The 15,493-nt window shown below is 46.3% G+C and overlaps 1 protein-coding gene across 2 annotated transcripts; it reads right to left on the bottom strand.

Moving 5' to 3' along the window:
* Positions 1 to 5,225: 5,225 nt before the first annotated feature.
* On the bottom strand, positions 5,226 to 15,167 carry LOC308484443 (uncharacterized protein). 2 transcript variants are annotated; one of them, XM_081019405.1, is made up of 7 exons: positions 15,015 to 15,167; positions 12,806 to 12,919; positions 10,432 to 10,551; positions 10,175 to 10,273; positions 8,908 to 8,990; positions 7,902 to 7,943; positions 5,226 to 7,663 (listed from the first exon to the last, which is right to left on the bottom strand). In XM_081019405.1, exons 1-7 carry the CDS (start codon positions 15,073 to 15,075, stop codon positions 7,574 to 7,576), a joined length of 609 nt encoding a protein of 202 aa, XP_080875531.1. In that variant the 5' UTR covers positions 15,076 to 15,167; the 3' UTR covers positions 5,226 to 7,573. The 2 variants fall into 2 exon arrangements, with proteins under 2 accessions (XP_080875531.1, XP_080875532.1); XM_081019406.1 differs by having other exon boundaries at positions 15,008 to 15,142.
* Between the last annotated feature and the right edge of the window lie 326 nt (positions 15,168 to 15,493).

Genomic DNA, 15,493 nt, shown 5'->3' with positions numbered 1-15,493 from the left:
GAATTTCTATCATATGTGGTGGACGTGTACCATGGTGAAAGCCTATTGGGATATAATTTATAATGAATTAAAAAAGATTTTGAAATATAACTTTAATAAAAAATAAAGAGATGTTCTTGTTAGGTTTAATTGGAGATGAAATCCCCCCAAAAGATGTAAACCTGTTTAAGTATGCCACAATGGCCGTAAGGATACTTTTGGCTCAGAAATGGAAATCACAGGAGATCCCAACAGTGGAAGAATGGAGGAGTAAGATGGTGGATATAAGCGGAATTAGCAAAGCTGATGGGGAAGATCCGGAATCAGTGTGACGAACTGTTTCAAAAGGACTGGAGCAAATTTATAGTATATCTGAAAGAATAATGTAAACATTTGAAAACGTTTGTAGCTTTGAGTTGAAATGTCTTGTAAAGAGAATATAAGGAACTGATTTACATTTAAAGAGGTGAATTAAAAAACAAGAGAGAAGGTAAAAAAGTTGTTATGGAAATGCTAAGAATAAAGTAAACATGTATGGAAGTCAGAAAAAGGGGCGGGAGGAAGTCGATGCTCGAATAGAGCGAGGTTTGAGTTTTTTGAAATATGTATGGAAATTGTGATTATGATAAAACTGAAAATGCAATAAAAATTAATTTAAAAAAAACAACACACCACACAACTGCAGTACACACATTCTTGAATGTACAAGTAAGAGTGGAAGAAACAAAAAAAGTCCTAAGCTTTCGTATGCAGGGTCTTCACCCCTTTGCCCGCTCCTCCCACATTCTGAAGTTGGGTAGCCAAGGAATTGGTACCCCACCTCACCACCCACTGCGAAAACACAGGGCTGTGTGAGTGTCAGCCACAGCTGATGAACCAGCGATGCCATCTCTGCTGAAGGAAGGAAGATGGTGCCTTTGCTGCACGCTGCAATGTTCTTTGCCATGGCTGGCAGATGCAAACCCCCACACCCGAAACAATTAGGCAAAATAAGGAGCCCCAGGCAAAGGCTCTCAGCCTGCGCAGAATTCAGCCTCTCTGCGTGGAGAATTTCAACTGTCGGGAGTATTCTATGCTATGGTCACCCTGCATAACAGTCTTCTGATACAAAACTGAGTGACAGCAGAAATGAAGTCCAAAGGGAGATAGCAGCGTGCTCAAGGGAAACCCTGATCCAAAAGTTGCCAATAGCCATGGGTGCCAACTCCCTGGGGTCTTGGGTACCCGAGCACCCTCAAAATTCCCCATGAAGGGGCAGGGCACCCACAAATTTCGGTGCCAGGGCCATGTACTCTTCATGGCATCTGCGGCCCCGGGCCCCCATGGGCACCGAGGTGGCACTTCTGCCAATAGCCATGGGGTGGCGGGGTGGGGGAGAGTCAAGTCCTTACTTCTCCTACCCACCTCCACCAAACCATGTCTGCAAGCTGCTGGAAGGGGCGTGTGCGATTTTGATCAGAGGAAGAACGCGAGCACGCATAAAGTGAAATAAGTCTCTATGCTTCTGCAGCCCCCCTGATCCCTCTGCCCCCCGCTCTTCGTTTTAAAAAGTGCTGGGAGCTTCGCAGCACGAAACCATAACCATATCCGTCAGTTTGGTCCCGATCCTGCTCACCTGCGAGGAGCGCCGCGCGCCAGCAGTTCCTCCATCCCGGGGGTCTCCAAGGCTGGGCCGGACGCACGTCCAACCTGCCTATGGCGGGGTTTCGCTTCGTGGTGGGGGCCTCTTCGTTTGCCCGCTTGCGGGCAGCCCAGAGCTGATCCTGCCCGGCCCTGCCTTCCTCGTGGGCCGGGCTTCCATCCACCGCGAGCCGACTCAGCCGGCTGGCTCCTTCCCTGCGTCCTTGGCAAGGTCGGGGGACCGCTGCGCTGTCGCCAATGCGCGGACGTCGGGGGCAAGGGCTAAGGGGCTCTGCCCAGAAACAGACGGAGGAGCGCGAAGCCGCGATGGTCAACGCCGCGCTTTCGAAGCTCAGCCGCGTTTGGCCTGGAACCGAGGAGTCCAGGAGCGTCACAAATGCGCAATAAACAGAACGCCTGGGCGGCCCCGACGGTAAGAGAGCGATGGAGACTATGTCGACGAAAGGGACGGCACGGATGCGGACGAGTCGATGAAGGCGAAGACAGCCAGTAGGAGGGCTGCCTGCCAGGGGCTCTTCATAGAATCATAGTGTTGGAAGGGACCCAAGAGTCATCTAGTCCAACCCCCTGCAACACACCTTCGCAGGGTCCAGGTGAGCCACAGGTGCCCTGCTTGCCTTTCCATTTTGGGGGCTTTGCTTGACAGGACAACAGTGCTGTCTGCCGGATGCCTGGGTTCATAGCTGTCAGCTTTCCCCTTTTCTTGCGAGAAATTCTATTCGAAATAAAGAAATTCCCCTTTAAAAAAGGGAAACGTTGACAGCTGTGCCTGGGTTCCTTTGCTCTTCCTGTTACCCCCCACGAGTGCTCCAGGGCGTGGTTTGCAAGTCCAGGAGTGGAATAGGGGCTTGGGAGGGAAGGGGCACCCCGTCTTCATTGTGACTCTGGCAGAGCTGGGCTTCCTCCTCCCGTGACTCCCAGCCCTCTTGTTGGGTGCCAGGTCATGTGCTGGTGGAGTTGAGAAGGGAGCAAAAGCTTTCGGTGGGCATCTGGCAGAAGAAAAAGGGGAAGGAAGGAGCCCGTGGCTTCTTCAGCATCAGCTAATGACGAGGCCAGAGACACAAACCACAGAGCCTAGGACTTGCTTATCAGTAGGTCAGCGGTTCAAATCCCCGTGATGAGGTGAGCTCCCTCAGTCCCTGCTCCTGCTAACCTAGCAGTTCGAAAGCACGTCAAAGTGCAAGTAGATAAATAGGTACCGCTCCGGCGGGAAGGTAAATGGCGTTTCCGTGCGCTGCTCTGGTTCGCCAGAAGCGGCTTAGTCATGCTGGCCACATGACCCGGAAGCTGTATGCCGGCTCCCTCGGCCAGTAAAGCGAGATGATTGCCGCAACCCCAGAGTCGGCCACGACTGGACCTAATGGTCAGGGGTCCCTTTACCTTTTAATAATGAGGCCACAAGACAGACACAGATGCCCAGCCCAAAGCCTGAGCCAATGAGAGGCTGCCAGGTCTTAACTGCCTCCAGATGTTTCGTTGTACATAAAACAATATTGCACAGTTGCAAAAAGGGCTCAGAAAAGGACTGCCCAATTTATCAAGGGGATGGAGGAAAGGTTACCACATTTCAGAATATTGCCAAAGAACGATGTCAATCAACATTTGATGATCTCCTTCTACGGTCCACAATAGAAAATGTCCTTTCATACTTTATCACGGTGTGGTACGCTGGTTTGACATCAACTGATAGGAAGTGCCTACAGAGGGTGGTGAATACAGCACAAGATATTATGGGCTGTCCCGTGAATCCGCTGGATAATCACGGAAGAAGGTTGCCTCAGGAGAGTGAGGAAAATTCTCAGGGATGATTCACACCCTGGCCGGCACTTTCTTGATCTCCTGCCCTCGGGCAGAAGATATAGAAGCATGATTAGTGGCACCAACAGGGTAAAGAGCAGCTTCTAGCCGTGGGCTGTTAGGCTGCTGAATGAAAAGATAACAACAGGGCAACTGATTTTGGGTTTGGTGGGAGTGCGAATTAAGAAATTTTTACTAAGAGAGCTGAGTGGGGGGTGCTCGTGTAATCTCACTGTATACAAGTTGTACAAGTGACAATAAAGTATTTCAAAGTATTTGAATTTCTCCTTCCAGCGGCTGGCAGACATGGTTTGGGGGTGGGTGGGTAGGGGAGGTAAGTTAGGGTTGCCATATGTCTGGAATTTCCCGGACATAGCCGGAATACTGCAGGCGGAAGCAATGTCCGGACGGGAATCGCCAAAGGGTCTGTAAAAATCTGGACACTTAAAAATAGCTCAAAAACTCCCTCTTTTTTGTTTTGCCCAATAATTTTGGGCTAAAAAAGCTCAACATTTTTTGTGTTCGGATTTTCACTTTTAGAAATATGGCAACCCTACGCTAGGACTCAGAGGTGTTCAGTGAAGTTGAATGTTGGAAGGTTCAGGACAGACCAGAGAAAGGACTTTTCCCACACGGCCCATAGTTAACCTGTGAAATTCGCTCCCGCAAGTGACGGCCACCAACTAGCATGGCTGTAAAAGAAGATTAGACACATATCTCCAGGGCTGTCACATGGAAGAGGGAACAAGCTTCTTTCCTCCTGCTCCAGAGGGTAGGACTCGAACCAGTGGCTTCAAGTTACAAGAAAGGAGATTCCGACTAAACATTAGGAAAAAACTTTCTGGCGATAAGAGCTGTTCGACAGCAGAATGGACTCCCTTGGGAGGTTGGAGACTCTCCTTCCTTGGATATTTTTCAGCGGAGGTCAGCTGGCCATCTGCCATGGATGCTTTAGCTGAGATTCCTGCATTGCAGGGGGTTGGACTAGATGACCCTGGGGACCCTTTCCAACTCTATAATTCTATGAAGGACCCTCCATTCTCCACCCCATCCTGGTGCAAAAAGGAATCATGTGAGAACATAGATGGCTCCCAAAGTCCAGTGTCCAATGGGACTGCAGAGGAGCTGTAAAAAGACTCGCATGTTGTTTTTATTGCCCTCTCAGTCTCATGCAGCTGGAGTGGTCAACTGGCAAGCTGGGGTGGGCAGTTGCAGACCAGTATATGGTGTTTGATAGGTGATAATAATAATAATAATAATAATAATAATAATAATAGGATTTATACCCTGCCCATCTGGCTAGGTTTCCCCAGCCACTCTGGGTGGCTCACAGCACGTATAAAAGCATAGCATCCAAATAAAGTCAGATCCCTGTCTTTGTGGAAATGCATCCAGTTATGTGCAGAGCAGTGCGGCCTGCAAATTGTCTCCCCAAAATAGTGACAGCCCGAAAGATCCCAGATAGATGGCTCAAAGTGTGGAGAGGCGATTGTAGAAACACAGAAAGATTGTTTTGACAACTGAAGAAGGAAGCAATAGATGGTGTCATGACTCAAATCTTTCAGGCGCCTGAGGAAACTGCACATCAATTTCTCTCTCACACACACACACAATTAAGTAATACGGGGCAGAATCCTGTGGGAATTTTCTCTAAATGAACAATATGCTTGCACAATTCACTTCAACGGGGCTTCCCTCAGAGAACGTTCCTCCATTATCAGAACTGTCAGTCTTGCAGCATTGAGTCAAACATTACATAACCATACAGACGGGTGGGTGCTACTCACAGTCAACTCAGCAGACTGCGGTTTCTTTCAGACAACCTATTTATTGAGCAAATATTCACCATCATCTATTATTATTACTAATCATTTACTATTATTATTTACATTTGTATACCAGCCACCCAGCCATGTTCTCCAGGTGCTTTACTTATTACAATAAAACACAAAACACAATTTATAATAAAAATCCGGACACAATTTAACACAATTTAAACACAATTTAAACCCAGCTAACACAATTTAAACCCAGCATAGAACACATCAAATGGAGAACAAATGGTTCAAGTCAATCAATATTCCTTCAGAAGCAGAGACATAGCTATAAGCACCCAGTTCAAATCTTGATTGAGCTGGGAATAGGGTTTGCTTGTTAGTCTTTATTTTATTTTAAAATAATTTTTTTAATTCACTTTCTTTTCTGTCATTGCATACATCTCATATCAATAACATACATATTACACCTCTTCACCCCTTCCCTCCTGGGCTTCCCTCAGCTTCCATTTCTGGTTTGTTACCCACTTATTACATACTGCTTTTTCTTAAAATCCACTATATCATTTCTTCATTATTTTAAATGTTCTCTGTTAATAAAGATGTGAGTGTTTATTTAAATCCTGCCATCAAGTCAATGTTCTTTCTTTGATTCTGCAAACATATTATAAAAGGTTCCCACTCTTTTTCAAAACTCTTTTTCTCGTAGTCTGTCCATTGGTTTTGCCAGTTCTGCATAATTCATCAATTTCTCTTGCCATTGTTCTTTTGTCGGAATTTCTCCAGTCTTCCAGTTTTGTGCTATCAGAATTCTCGCCGCCGTAGTAGCATACATAAATAATGTCCTCTTCTCTTTCAGCAGATCTTGACCTAAAATACCTCACAGGAAGGCTTTTGGTTGTTTAATGCTTGTTAGTCTTTAAACTACATGGCTGCAGTTTCCAGTTCGTGTCTGGGGCCATGATGGCAGCTCTCCTATTCATGGGAGAGACTCAGGTGGAGGGAAGCGGGGTTACGTGAGATTGTAAAATCCCCTGAAAAACCCCAAGCTGATTTGGGGGACCGGGGGACCCAAGGTCATCTTTGTGCTGTGGGATGTGAAACACAAGAGCAGTCAAGTACAACATTCCTAGAGTGAACATGCTTACACATGGGGAGGAATGTTTGTCCAGCCAGCAGGTAAACTTCCTGTTTCCTTCTGGGCTGGGACAGACTTCCTCTGCATGTGACTAGAGGTGGGCGTGGCTTCACCTGTGCAGGTAATGACAAAAGCACAGGGCAGGGCAGCCACCTCTCTCTCTTTGACCACATGCATCAAAGAAGCAACATCTGCTTAGCCAAAGATGCTCTCTTGGCTTCCAGCCAAGAGAGGACAAAGCGACTGTCTCCTTATGAGATAGTTTCCAGGTGTATGTTACTTTTCTAAGCTAAGACTTCCTTCTGGGATCCTATTGTGAACAGAATGTGAGTAAACTCTTTTTATACTTTCATAGAAGACTGTGTCGTGTCTTATCTTTTATGAGGGAATAAGTGGGAAATACCAGAACAGTTATTATAGAGGCTTTAGCGAGCCTGAGCAAACGCATCCGCTGCAAGTGTAAAAAGGGGAATGTTACTCTGCTAAATTGTGAACTTGTTAACACAAGTTGGAAAGGCTATAATTAAACAATATATCCTCTCCTGCATCCCTGAATAATCCCACATGTGCCCGCTCCTGCCACTGAAAAAGCAGGAGGGGAGGAGATGGTGGGTCACAAAGAGTTTGCAAGTAAACCGTTTTTAACTTATCAAATTTGTGGTCTCTTTCTATGCTGAGGGCAGTGGGGAGCTTTGGAAGCAACCAAGAAGGGGATATTTTAAAGGTCCAGCTGCCTATATTTCCATGCTTTACTTCGCTGCATGTTTAGTGATTTTAAATCTCTGCTGGAGCTCTCACACCAAAGACGACTTGCCCCAAACCTGGATCTAGGCATCCAGTGAATTCTCCTTTTTATTATACAGGGTGAGTCCTGTGGATACAGAGCACACATGTTCCATGGGCCTCTTTTAAAAGACTCACCCTGTACGACTAGTATTTATCCATCTCCGCCAAATTACAAAAATTCCCACCCAAGAAACTCAACATTCACCACCCACGATCCCTCTGCAAGCAGGGGGGTTTGTGAAAGCCTCTCCATCTTAAGCCGGGAGCAGGGTCACGAGGAAGCAGACTCTTCTTCCGATGCTGATTTGTTGTGGCTGCTTATTTGAAGCAAGGGCTAGGATTTGCAGAAGGACAGGCCTTGAAGGAAGGAGGGTCCATTTTGATGGAGATATGATATCTCCACTTCAGATGCGCTGAAATGAGCACATCTCCTCTGAAAAGGGATGAGCAACGAGGGTCAAGGAGACGACCCAACAGAGGGGACTTCTGATGGGTTTTGTCTGAACATCAACTCGTTGTAGACGTTCTGATCTCCATGCTGCAGACTCTAAAGAAGAAATGGAGGCAGTGCATCAGGTGACATGATTGATGTTTGTGCCTGGGAGGAGGGAAAGGTAAGAAATCCCGTCCTCTGACCAGCTGTCAGAGACACAAGAGCCCATCTCTCCTTTGCATCTAGCATCCCTGGAGTGCACCCCGACCACCTCCAAAATTATTGCCTAATATGGGCTTCTTCCAGGTCTTTTCTGAAGGGTAAATCATGAAGAGCTCCTGCCAGTGCTTACCTCGTATACCTGGTCAGCAGCAGAGGAACTGTTGGGCACGACCTGGAATGAATGAAAAATGGTTGAAGGTCATTTATTGGTTGTTATACCCAGGGTTCAAATCCCTGCAAGGTTACTGGGCGACCAGCTACTGCAGCCATGTTCAGAGTCCCCGTTTCTGGGGACTCCTTTAATTTGGCCCCCATGGTAGTATACGTCCTGGGGTTAAATCTTAAAAAAAAAAGCTCAACAACTTTGGGGTAAAATTGTAAAAAAAAAGTTCTACAACTTCAATCCTAAAAAAAGTTTGGGCACTCCTGAGCTACTGTCTCTCAGCCTAAGCTTTGTGTTAATGTAGCACCTGATAAATCACTGTGGGCTGGGGATTATCATGTGATACATTTGTTATTATGCATTTTAATAAATACATATCTTCCTGTTTAAAGTTGGTAAATACCCCTGGACAAGGACTGTTATGCTCTCGACAGCACCTCAAAATCTCAAAGCCAATGTTGAATAGTTGTCAGGGACCGTGCTGAGGAGGGCTGCACTGAGGAAGTCTCCCCCTCCTACTGATCCTGAATCTTCCCAGGAGCAGGAGGACAGTATAGATTTGGAACAGCGGTTTGTGGAGGGACATAGTTCAGAAGGCAGAAGCTGGGAAGTACTGGGTGGTGAACAGCTAGCAGAAGAAACACTGAAAGAGAGAGGGTTAACAGATTCACAATCTCTGGATAACATTCACCCGCCTTTCCCAAAGACATGGAGAGCTCAGAAAGTGGCAGAACAGAAAGTACAGAGGGTACAACCTCAGATTACAAGACATAGGAGTGATGCGGATTAATGGGGGGGGAGTGGCCCTTAATTGGGAGCACCGCCATTTCTAGGTAGACGTATTCTTTTCTCTCTCGCTGTGATTATTAAAGAATCTAACTGGTAAGGCGTTCCTTTCGTTTGATCTTATTTACTGCCACAGGGGAGGAAGCTGATTCCCCAAAGCCTTTGTGTCGCCCACTTGAGGCCTCACCTTTTGAGCAGGGGAGATGTTCTCATATAAGGGTGTCACGGAGATGACCTGGGTGGGTGTCCCGTGGCTCTTACGACGGACACCTGAGAAAGGGAGGAGGCTCGGAGTCAAATGAAGGGCAAGGGGGAAGGGTCATAATTCCTCAGTGGGAGAGGATCTGCTTTGCAAGCACAACACCCTAGTTCCGTCCCTGGGGGCACCTCTAGGTGAGGCTGGGAGCATCCCCTCTTCAAATCTCTGGACCATTCAGTGTAGACAATACTGATCAAGATGGAACAAAAGGAAGACTTCTTATAAGGCAGCTTGGTGGTAGAACACCTGCCCTGTATGCAGAAGGTCCCATGTGCCATCCCCAGCAGCATCTCCAGGTTGGGCTGGGAGAGACTGGATAGCTCAGTTGGTTACAGCATGGTGCTGATAATGACAAGGTTGCAAGTTTGATCCCCACATGGGACAGCTGCATATACCTGAAGGATATATACCTGCATATACTCCCATCATTCAGCCGGTACACTGGGTCCAGCTCCAAGGGCCTTCTGGCGGTTCCCTCATTGCAGGAAGCGAAGCTACAGGGAACCAGGCGGAGGGCCTTTTCGGAAATGGCGTTCACCCTGTGGAATGCCCTCCCTTCAGATGTCAAGGAAATAAACAACTATCTGACTTTTAGAAGACATCTGAAGGCAGCCCTGTTTAGGGAAGTTTTTAATGTTTGATGCTTTATTGCTTTATTATTACTAATAATAATAATATTCTGTTGGGAGGCACCCAGAGTGGCTGGGGAAACTCAGCCAGATGGGTGGGGTAGTAGTAGTAGTAGTAATAATAATAATAATAATAATAATAATAATAATAATAATCCTGCATTGCAGGGGGTTGGACTGGATGATCCTCAGGGTCCCTTTAAACTCTACTGATCTATGATTCTATGATTCATGACCCCTGCTTGCAATCTGCTGCCTGTCAGTGTTGACCGTCCTGAGCTAGATGGACCACTAGCATGATCTCCTAGGTTCCTAGGAGCACTTTTTACAGGGTCTCCAAAGGGTCTAAAGAAAGGGATGGATTTTAAGCCTACAAACATATCTCCTTCCTTAAGGGGGAGACTCCAGGTTCCCCATCTCCTTCCTGCTCTGGACACGAACCATCATTTCTTTCTCACGGTTGGGAGTCTCCAGGTTCCCCATCTCCTTCCTGCTCTGGACACGAACCATCATTTCTTTCTCACGGTTGGGAGTCTTGTGCTCCCAGGTTCCAGTGTGTTACTCACAGAGAAAGAAGTAAAGCAGAAACCCAGCTCCGACGAGTACCAGCAGAACCACAATGATGACGATGGTGGCCACCACACTTTTTGAAGGGTTGACTGGGCCTGCGGAGAATATTTTTAGGAACTTCAGTTGCTAGGTGAAATCCATCCCTTGATCTGAAAGGAGCAAGGTTAACACCTCTGCTTGCTGCTCAGAACTGGAAATGTAAGAGTTCCCTCCCTCAGTACTTGGAGGTCAAACTATTGCTCTGAGTTCCCACCTGTTTCTGTATCAGTGAAGTTATTTTCTTTGTGTAGATCTGATAGTTCCTCTGTCGTTGATATTATGGTCCTGGTCGCAGTTTGTGAATGCATTGAGAAGAAGATGAAATGGGTGGCAGCTGCAGGGTGGGTGCCAGGAGTCCAGGTTCCGGCGTAAGCGTAGGTAATTAAAAAGGAGTAAGCGTAGGTAATTAATAAGGAGGATTTATTGTAAAAACTAACAGATAACTCTGGACAGCTCTAATGAAGCAGCTGACATTATTACTCAAGATGACACTTCTGAAGACTCCTTCCGGTTCCTACAGAAGATATTGAACTTTCGCACCTTAAGACTCTTGTTTTGCTTCCTGTCTAGCAGCCCTCCCATTCGCAACTCTTCAGACTTATTGGATTAGCTCCAGCCTCTTCCCATTCTGACAGACTATCTCTGTGTCTGCTTGCATCTGTTTGAACTTCCTGAGAGCTTTGGCTGTGTTCCAGCCCACTCTCAGTTGTTCCCTTGGCAACCGGCATTTCAATGTCCAAGGGAGTCGCACTGGACACTCGCTACTGTTCAGCTTGCGTCAGATCTAACCCTCTCTTTTCTGCAGCTAGCTGTAAAGTTCCACTAGGAGCTGGCTCATTCCTGACAGTGGGGATGGACAGAGAAAAGGACCATTAACTTCAAGGAAACGGAAGAGGACTTGGGCCCCCTCCAGACTAGGGATAAGCAAATACTTCCATTTCTGTTTCTCATTTTTTCCAATCTTGGGTTGGGTTCAGTTCTCCACATTCGTTTGAAAGTTATAGAAAAGAAAATACACCTCCTGGTGAAAATCCATCAACATTTTAGGAGTGAATTTCTTCCAATATACATGTAATTTAGCCTGAGACATACGTTTTCACAAAGCAACTTTCCCTAAAAATGTAGAGTCTGAAAAGAAAACTCAGCTCTGGGTGAATAAAAGGAACACACTGAGGGGCGTCCCCCCAAAAGATGGGAAACTAGGGGGGAAACATCCCTGAGATGGTTATGTTTATATTCCGTTTCACATCCCAGAAATTATTTTTTTAAAATGCTTTTTCAAGTTTATACATTTCCATAAATTTACAGTCATTTTAACACTTCAAAACTTGACTCACTTCCCCCTCTTTCTGCGGTTCCATAAATTTATTTTTAACATCTTCTGCATACCCAAATTAATTTAATTTGTTCATTTATTCATCTACTTTAAATATATACTCTTATGAAACTGCAGGTTATTACAATAATCCTGCCAATGTTCTTATCTGTTTAAAATTTCTCTGTAAATATTCAACAAACTATTTCCATTCTTTTATTAAAAGTTTGTTATCTGGATTTCTTATTCTTCCGGTAAGTTTTGCCATTTCTGCATATTCCATAAGTTTTTGTATCCATTCTTCCTTTGCTGGGACTTCTACTTCTTTCCATTTTGGGGCAAGTAACATTCTTGCCATTGTAGTAGCATGCATGAATAAGTTTTATACAGTTCAGTTAGTTCTGTCCCTATAATTCCCAAAAGAAAAGCTTCTGGTTTTTGTTTTTGTTTTGTTTTTTACAAACATTATTTTAAACATCCTTTTCAATCCATTACATATCATTTCCCAGTAAGCTTTAACCTTCCTACAAAACCACCACATATGATACAAAGAACCTTCTTTCTATTTACATTTTCAACAATAATTTGATTTAGATTTATACATTTTTGCCAATTTGCACGGTGTTAGATACCATTGATATATCATTTTCATAACAGCCCAGAAATTCTTGCATTTGTGGTGTATATGTTCCAGAGTCACTTGGCCTTAAATCCCCAGTTTCCCACCCAATGAAGGCAGATACATTTTCCTGTCCGCAGCAGAGGTCCCGCTATCCAAACGCTTGCCATGTGAAAATTCACTTATCCAAACGTGAGGCATTAGTACCCAACCTGGCTATATACACTGCAGATTCAGACATCCAAACAGCTGGACCCACATGCATCCTTAAACAACCTTTTTTGGGGGGGGTTTCTCCCTGGTCCATGGCAGGTGTTTCGCCAGAAACCATGGTGGGAGGGAGGAAGGGCGAGAGATCGGTCAAATTAGAGAGCATTTTGCCCTTCCTCATTTGTCCCTTGCAAGGTTTCAGAGGGTTTCCCCAGGTTTCCCCTCACCATTTGGGGGTAAGAATTTCATGGTTGGGAACGCAATAGAAATTTCCCCATAGGAATCAGTGGAAATCGTTGACTTGCAAACAGTCACCTAACAAAAGGATTTCCTGAGGACGCATTGTGTTTGGATAGCAAGACCTGATAAGAGATAAAAATCCAATTTCTCTCATCAATTGTCCCTTGGTCCCAGAGCAGATAGTAAGTTGCTTTAGGTCAGTACCTTCTGTTGTGAAGACGGCAGTCTGTGATTCTGGAGAATTTCCTTCAGTCGTGAAAGGCCGTCCAAGACTGTCCTGGGCTTGAGTCATCAGGAAGCAAGAACTCAGGATGAAATCTGTCGGGTGGAGAAGAAGGAAAAAAATATGGACCACCTCTCTCCATATTAACCGACCCAGGCCCTGAGATCATCTTCTGAGGCCCCTTTTTGTGTGCCTCCTTTGTGAGAGGGTGGCAACACCAGGGCCTTTTCTGCAGTGGCTCCACGTTTGTGCAATGCTCTCCCCAGGGAGGTTTGGCCAGCGCCTTCATTATACACCTTTAGGCGCCAGGCAAAAATATTCCTCTTTAACCAGGACTTTGGTTGATTGACGTCCAGTGCCCTTTTAAAATGTGTTGAGGAGATGTGTTGTATGATATTCACATCATTTTGAAGTCATAGCTGATTATATATGCATTAACACTCATTAGGAACCAAGCATTACAAATGCACTCTAAATACCCCAGTCCATTTCGGCGATCCCAGCAAGGCTGGCAGAATATTGCGCCTCAGGCAGCAGGTCCAGCCCCGCCATTGTGCCACTGCCAGCCCTGCTGTGGCTTTGCCCATGCCGCCATGCCACCTGCTGCCATTTCCCCCTAGCGCTCCCGGCTACTGATGTGGCACCCTGGCTGCTGCCACTACCTTGTTGCAACGGTGGAGTTGGCAGCAGCACAGGCATGGTGGCAAGGGCAGAGGGCCTTCTCGGTAGTGGCACCCGCCCTGTGGAACGCCCTCCCACCAGATGTCAAAGAGAAAAACAACTACCAGACTTTCCCCCCTAGGCAGCCCTGTTTAGGGAAGCTTTTAATGTTTAATAGATTATTGTATTTTAATATTTTGTTGGAAGCCGCCCAGAGTGGCTGGGGAAACCCAGCCAGATGGGCAAGGTACAAATACTAAATTATTATTATTTTATTATTATTTGGTTGGCATTTTGTACACACCAGCAACATGTCCCGGACTGCCCCTGCACCCAAGAATTGTTCCGCAAACAATAAGTGCAGCCCTTTATTGGGCAAGCGAGTCAGTTCTTTTCCTGGCAGCTCAGCCTCAGCCGCCTTCTGGGGCATGAAAAAAGGGAAAACGTTCTGGCACTTCCCCTTCCAAGACCCTCCCATGCTTCTAGGTAAGTAAACAGTAGTGTAAAGGGGCCCAGTGAAGGAGGTCTGCTCCCCTGTCTGTGCTCACCCCCTTCAGGGACTCAGGATGAGTCCTTTCTACTCACAAGGACCGCATCTCATTGGGTACCCAGGTTCCTCCTCCAACAGTTTTGCCTCTCCATCTCTGGCTCAGAAAGGACCGCAGCCTGGTCTGCTGGTGTTCAGCGTTCAAAACTCCCATTGTTCCAGGCACACTTTGCGACAGGGAATTTCATCAGTGTGAGCAGTTTCTGAGCTCTGGGGGCAGTACTGCGCCGAAGATTTCAGATTAAAACTGCAGAGGGGAAGGAAAGGCAGACCCTTTTCTGTGTCCCCACTTCCAGCTACTCTCTGAAGACTGGAGAAGATACCCTCTTAAGAATATTAAGGGGGTGGGCAGGGGAAGGACTAGACCATGTGAAATATGAACATAATATTTTAGCTGCAGTTCCTTCATTTTCAGCTTTGTGTTTTTGTTATTTAAAAAAGTGTGCCTAGACATTCTTTTGTTGCACCCATAACCTAGGCTTAAACTGCCATCTAGCTCCTAGCTTTCATATCTCAGTTTCTAATACCGCTGGTGCTACCCTCAGAGCTCCTTCTTGAGAAGTCTCTGAGGTCACGATCCTACCCCCAGCTCAGCTGCGTGAAGCTTCTTTCATTCCAAAAGGAGTTTTTAGGCCCTCTTCCAGGGCTCTCACCAGCAACCCCTTTGGAAATGGGGTCCGGATTCTGCATCCTAGTAGGTAGGAAACGGAGGCGTACAACTGGGTGGTCACTAGCAGGCCTTTTGCACATAAATACATGTTTAAAAAGGCATTTTCACTCAAAACGACACCATCCTCTAATTCGAATTCTTGAGAACTGCACCACCACAACATTTGGAGAAGGATGAAATCGGGTGCAGAGTTAGGTTTCGATATCTGCATTAGTGGGAGAGATGCAGATCTGTACTAAAAGACCAAATTCTTCCAGCCATCCTCAACTCCCCCCAGATAAGTCCTCCCCATTGCAGGGTGCTGACCTCTCACCTGCTAAGAGCAGCATCTTCCAGGAGACCTTCCAGCCCCGAGTTCTGCGTGGCCTGTCCATCTTGTGGGTGTACTTCTGTGGGTGCTCTCTGTCCCTTCACAGCTAGTGTTCTGGGGTCTTTCTCTACTCCTTGCCTAGCACCTGGTTCCAGCACCACTCTCCAATCAGAGAGACGAGGACTTGGCCGCTGAATTTTCAGCACTGGGTTTCCCCCCCTAGGGTTGGAAATCATCCAAACCAAGTTCTTTCGTACACTTCCTCCTATGCCCTTATCAGGCAAGCCATTCCTGGAACTTCTCACCCAAATATGTAACTCGGCAGGACCCATCTCTCTGTGTTGGGAGCAAAGATGCGATCTGAGATGAAGGGTGTGCATAAGGAGTTGGCAACTTTAGGGTTCATTACAGAAGAGGTTCGAAACAGTGATCTCCAAACCAGTCCAGACCTGAGACCCATCTTAGATTTCCAACCATGAATT

Source organism: Podarcis pityusensis (assembly GCF_964106645.2).
Source record: "Podarcis pityusensis genome assembly, chromosome: 8".
NCBI lineage: Eukaryota > Metazoa > Chordata > Lepidosauria > Squamata > Lacertidae > Podarcis > Podarcis pityusensis.
This window is presented reverse-complemented; position numbering and strand designations above follow the sequence as displayed.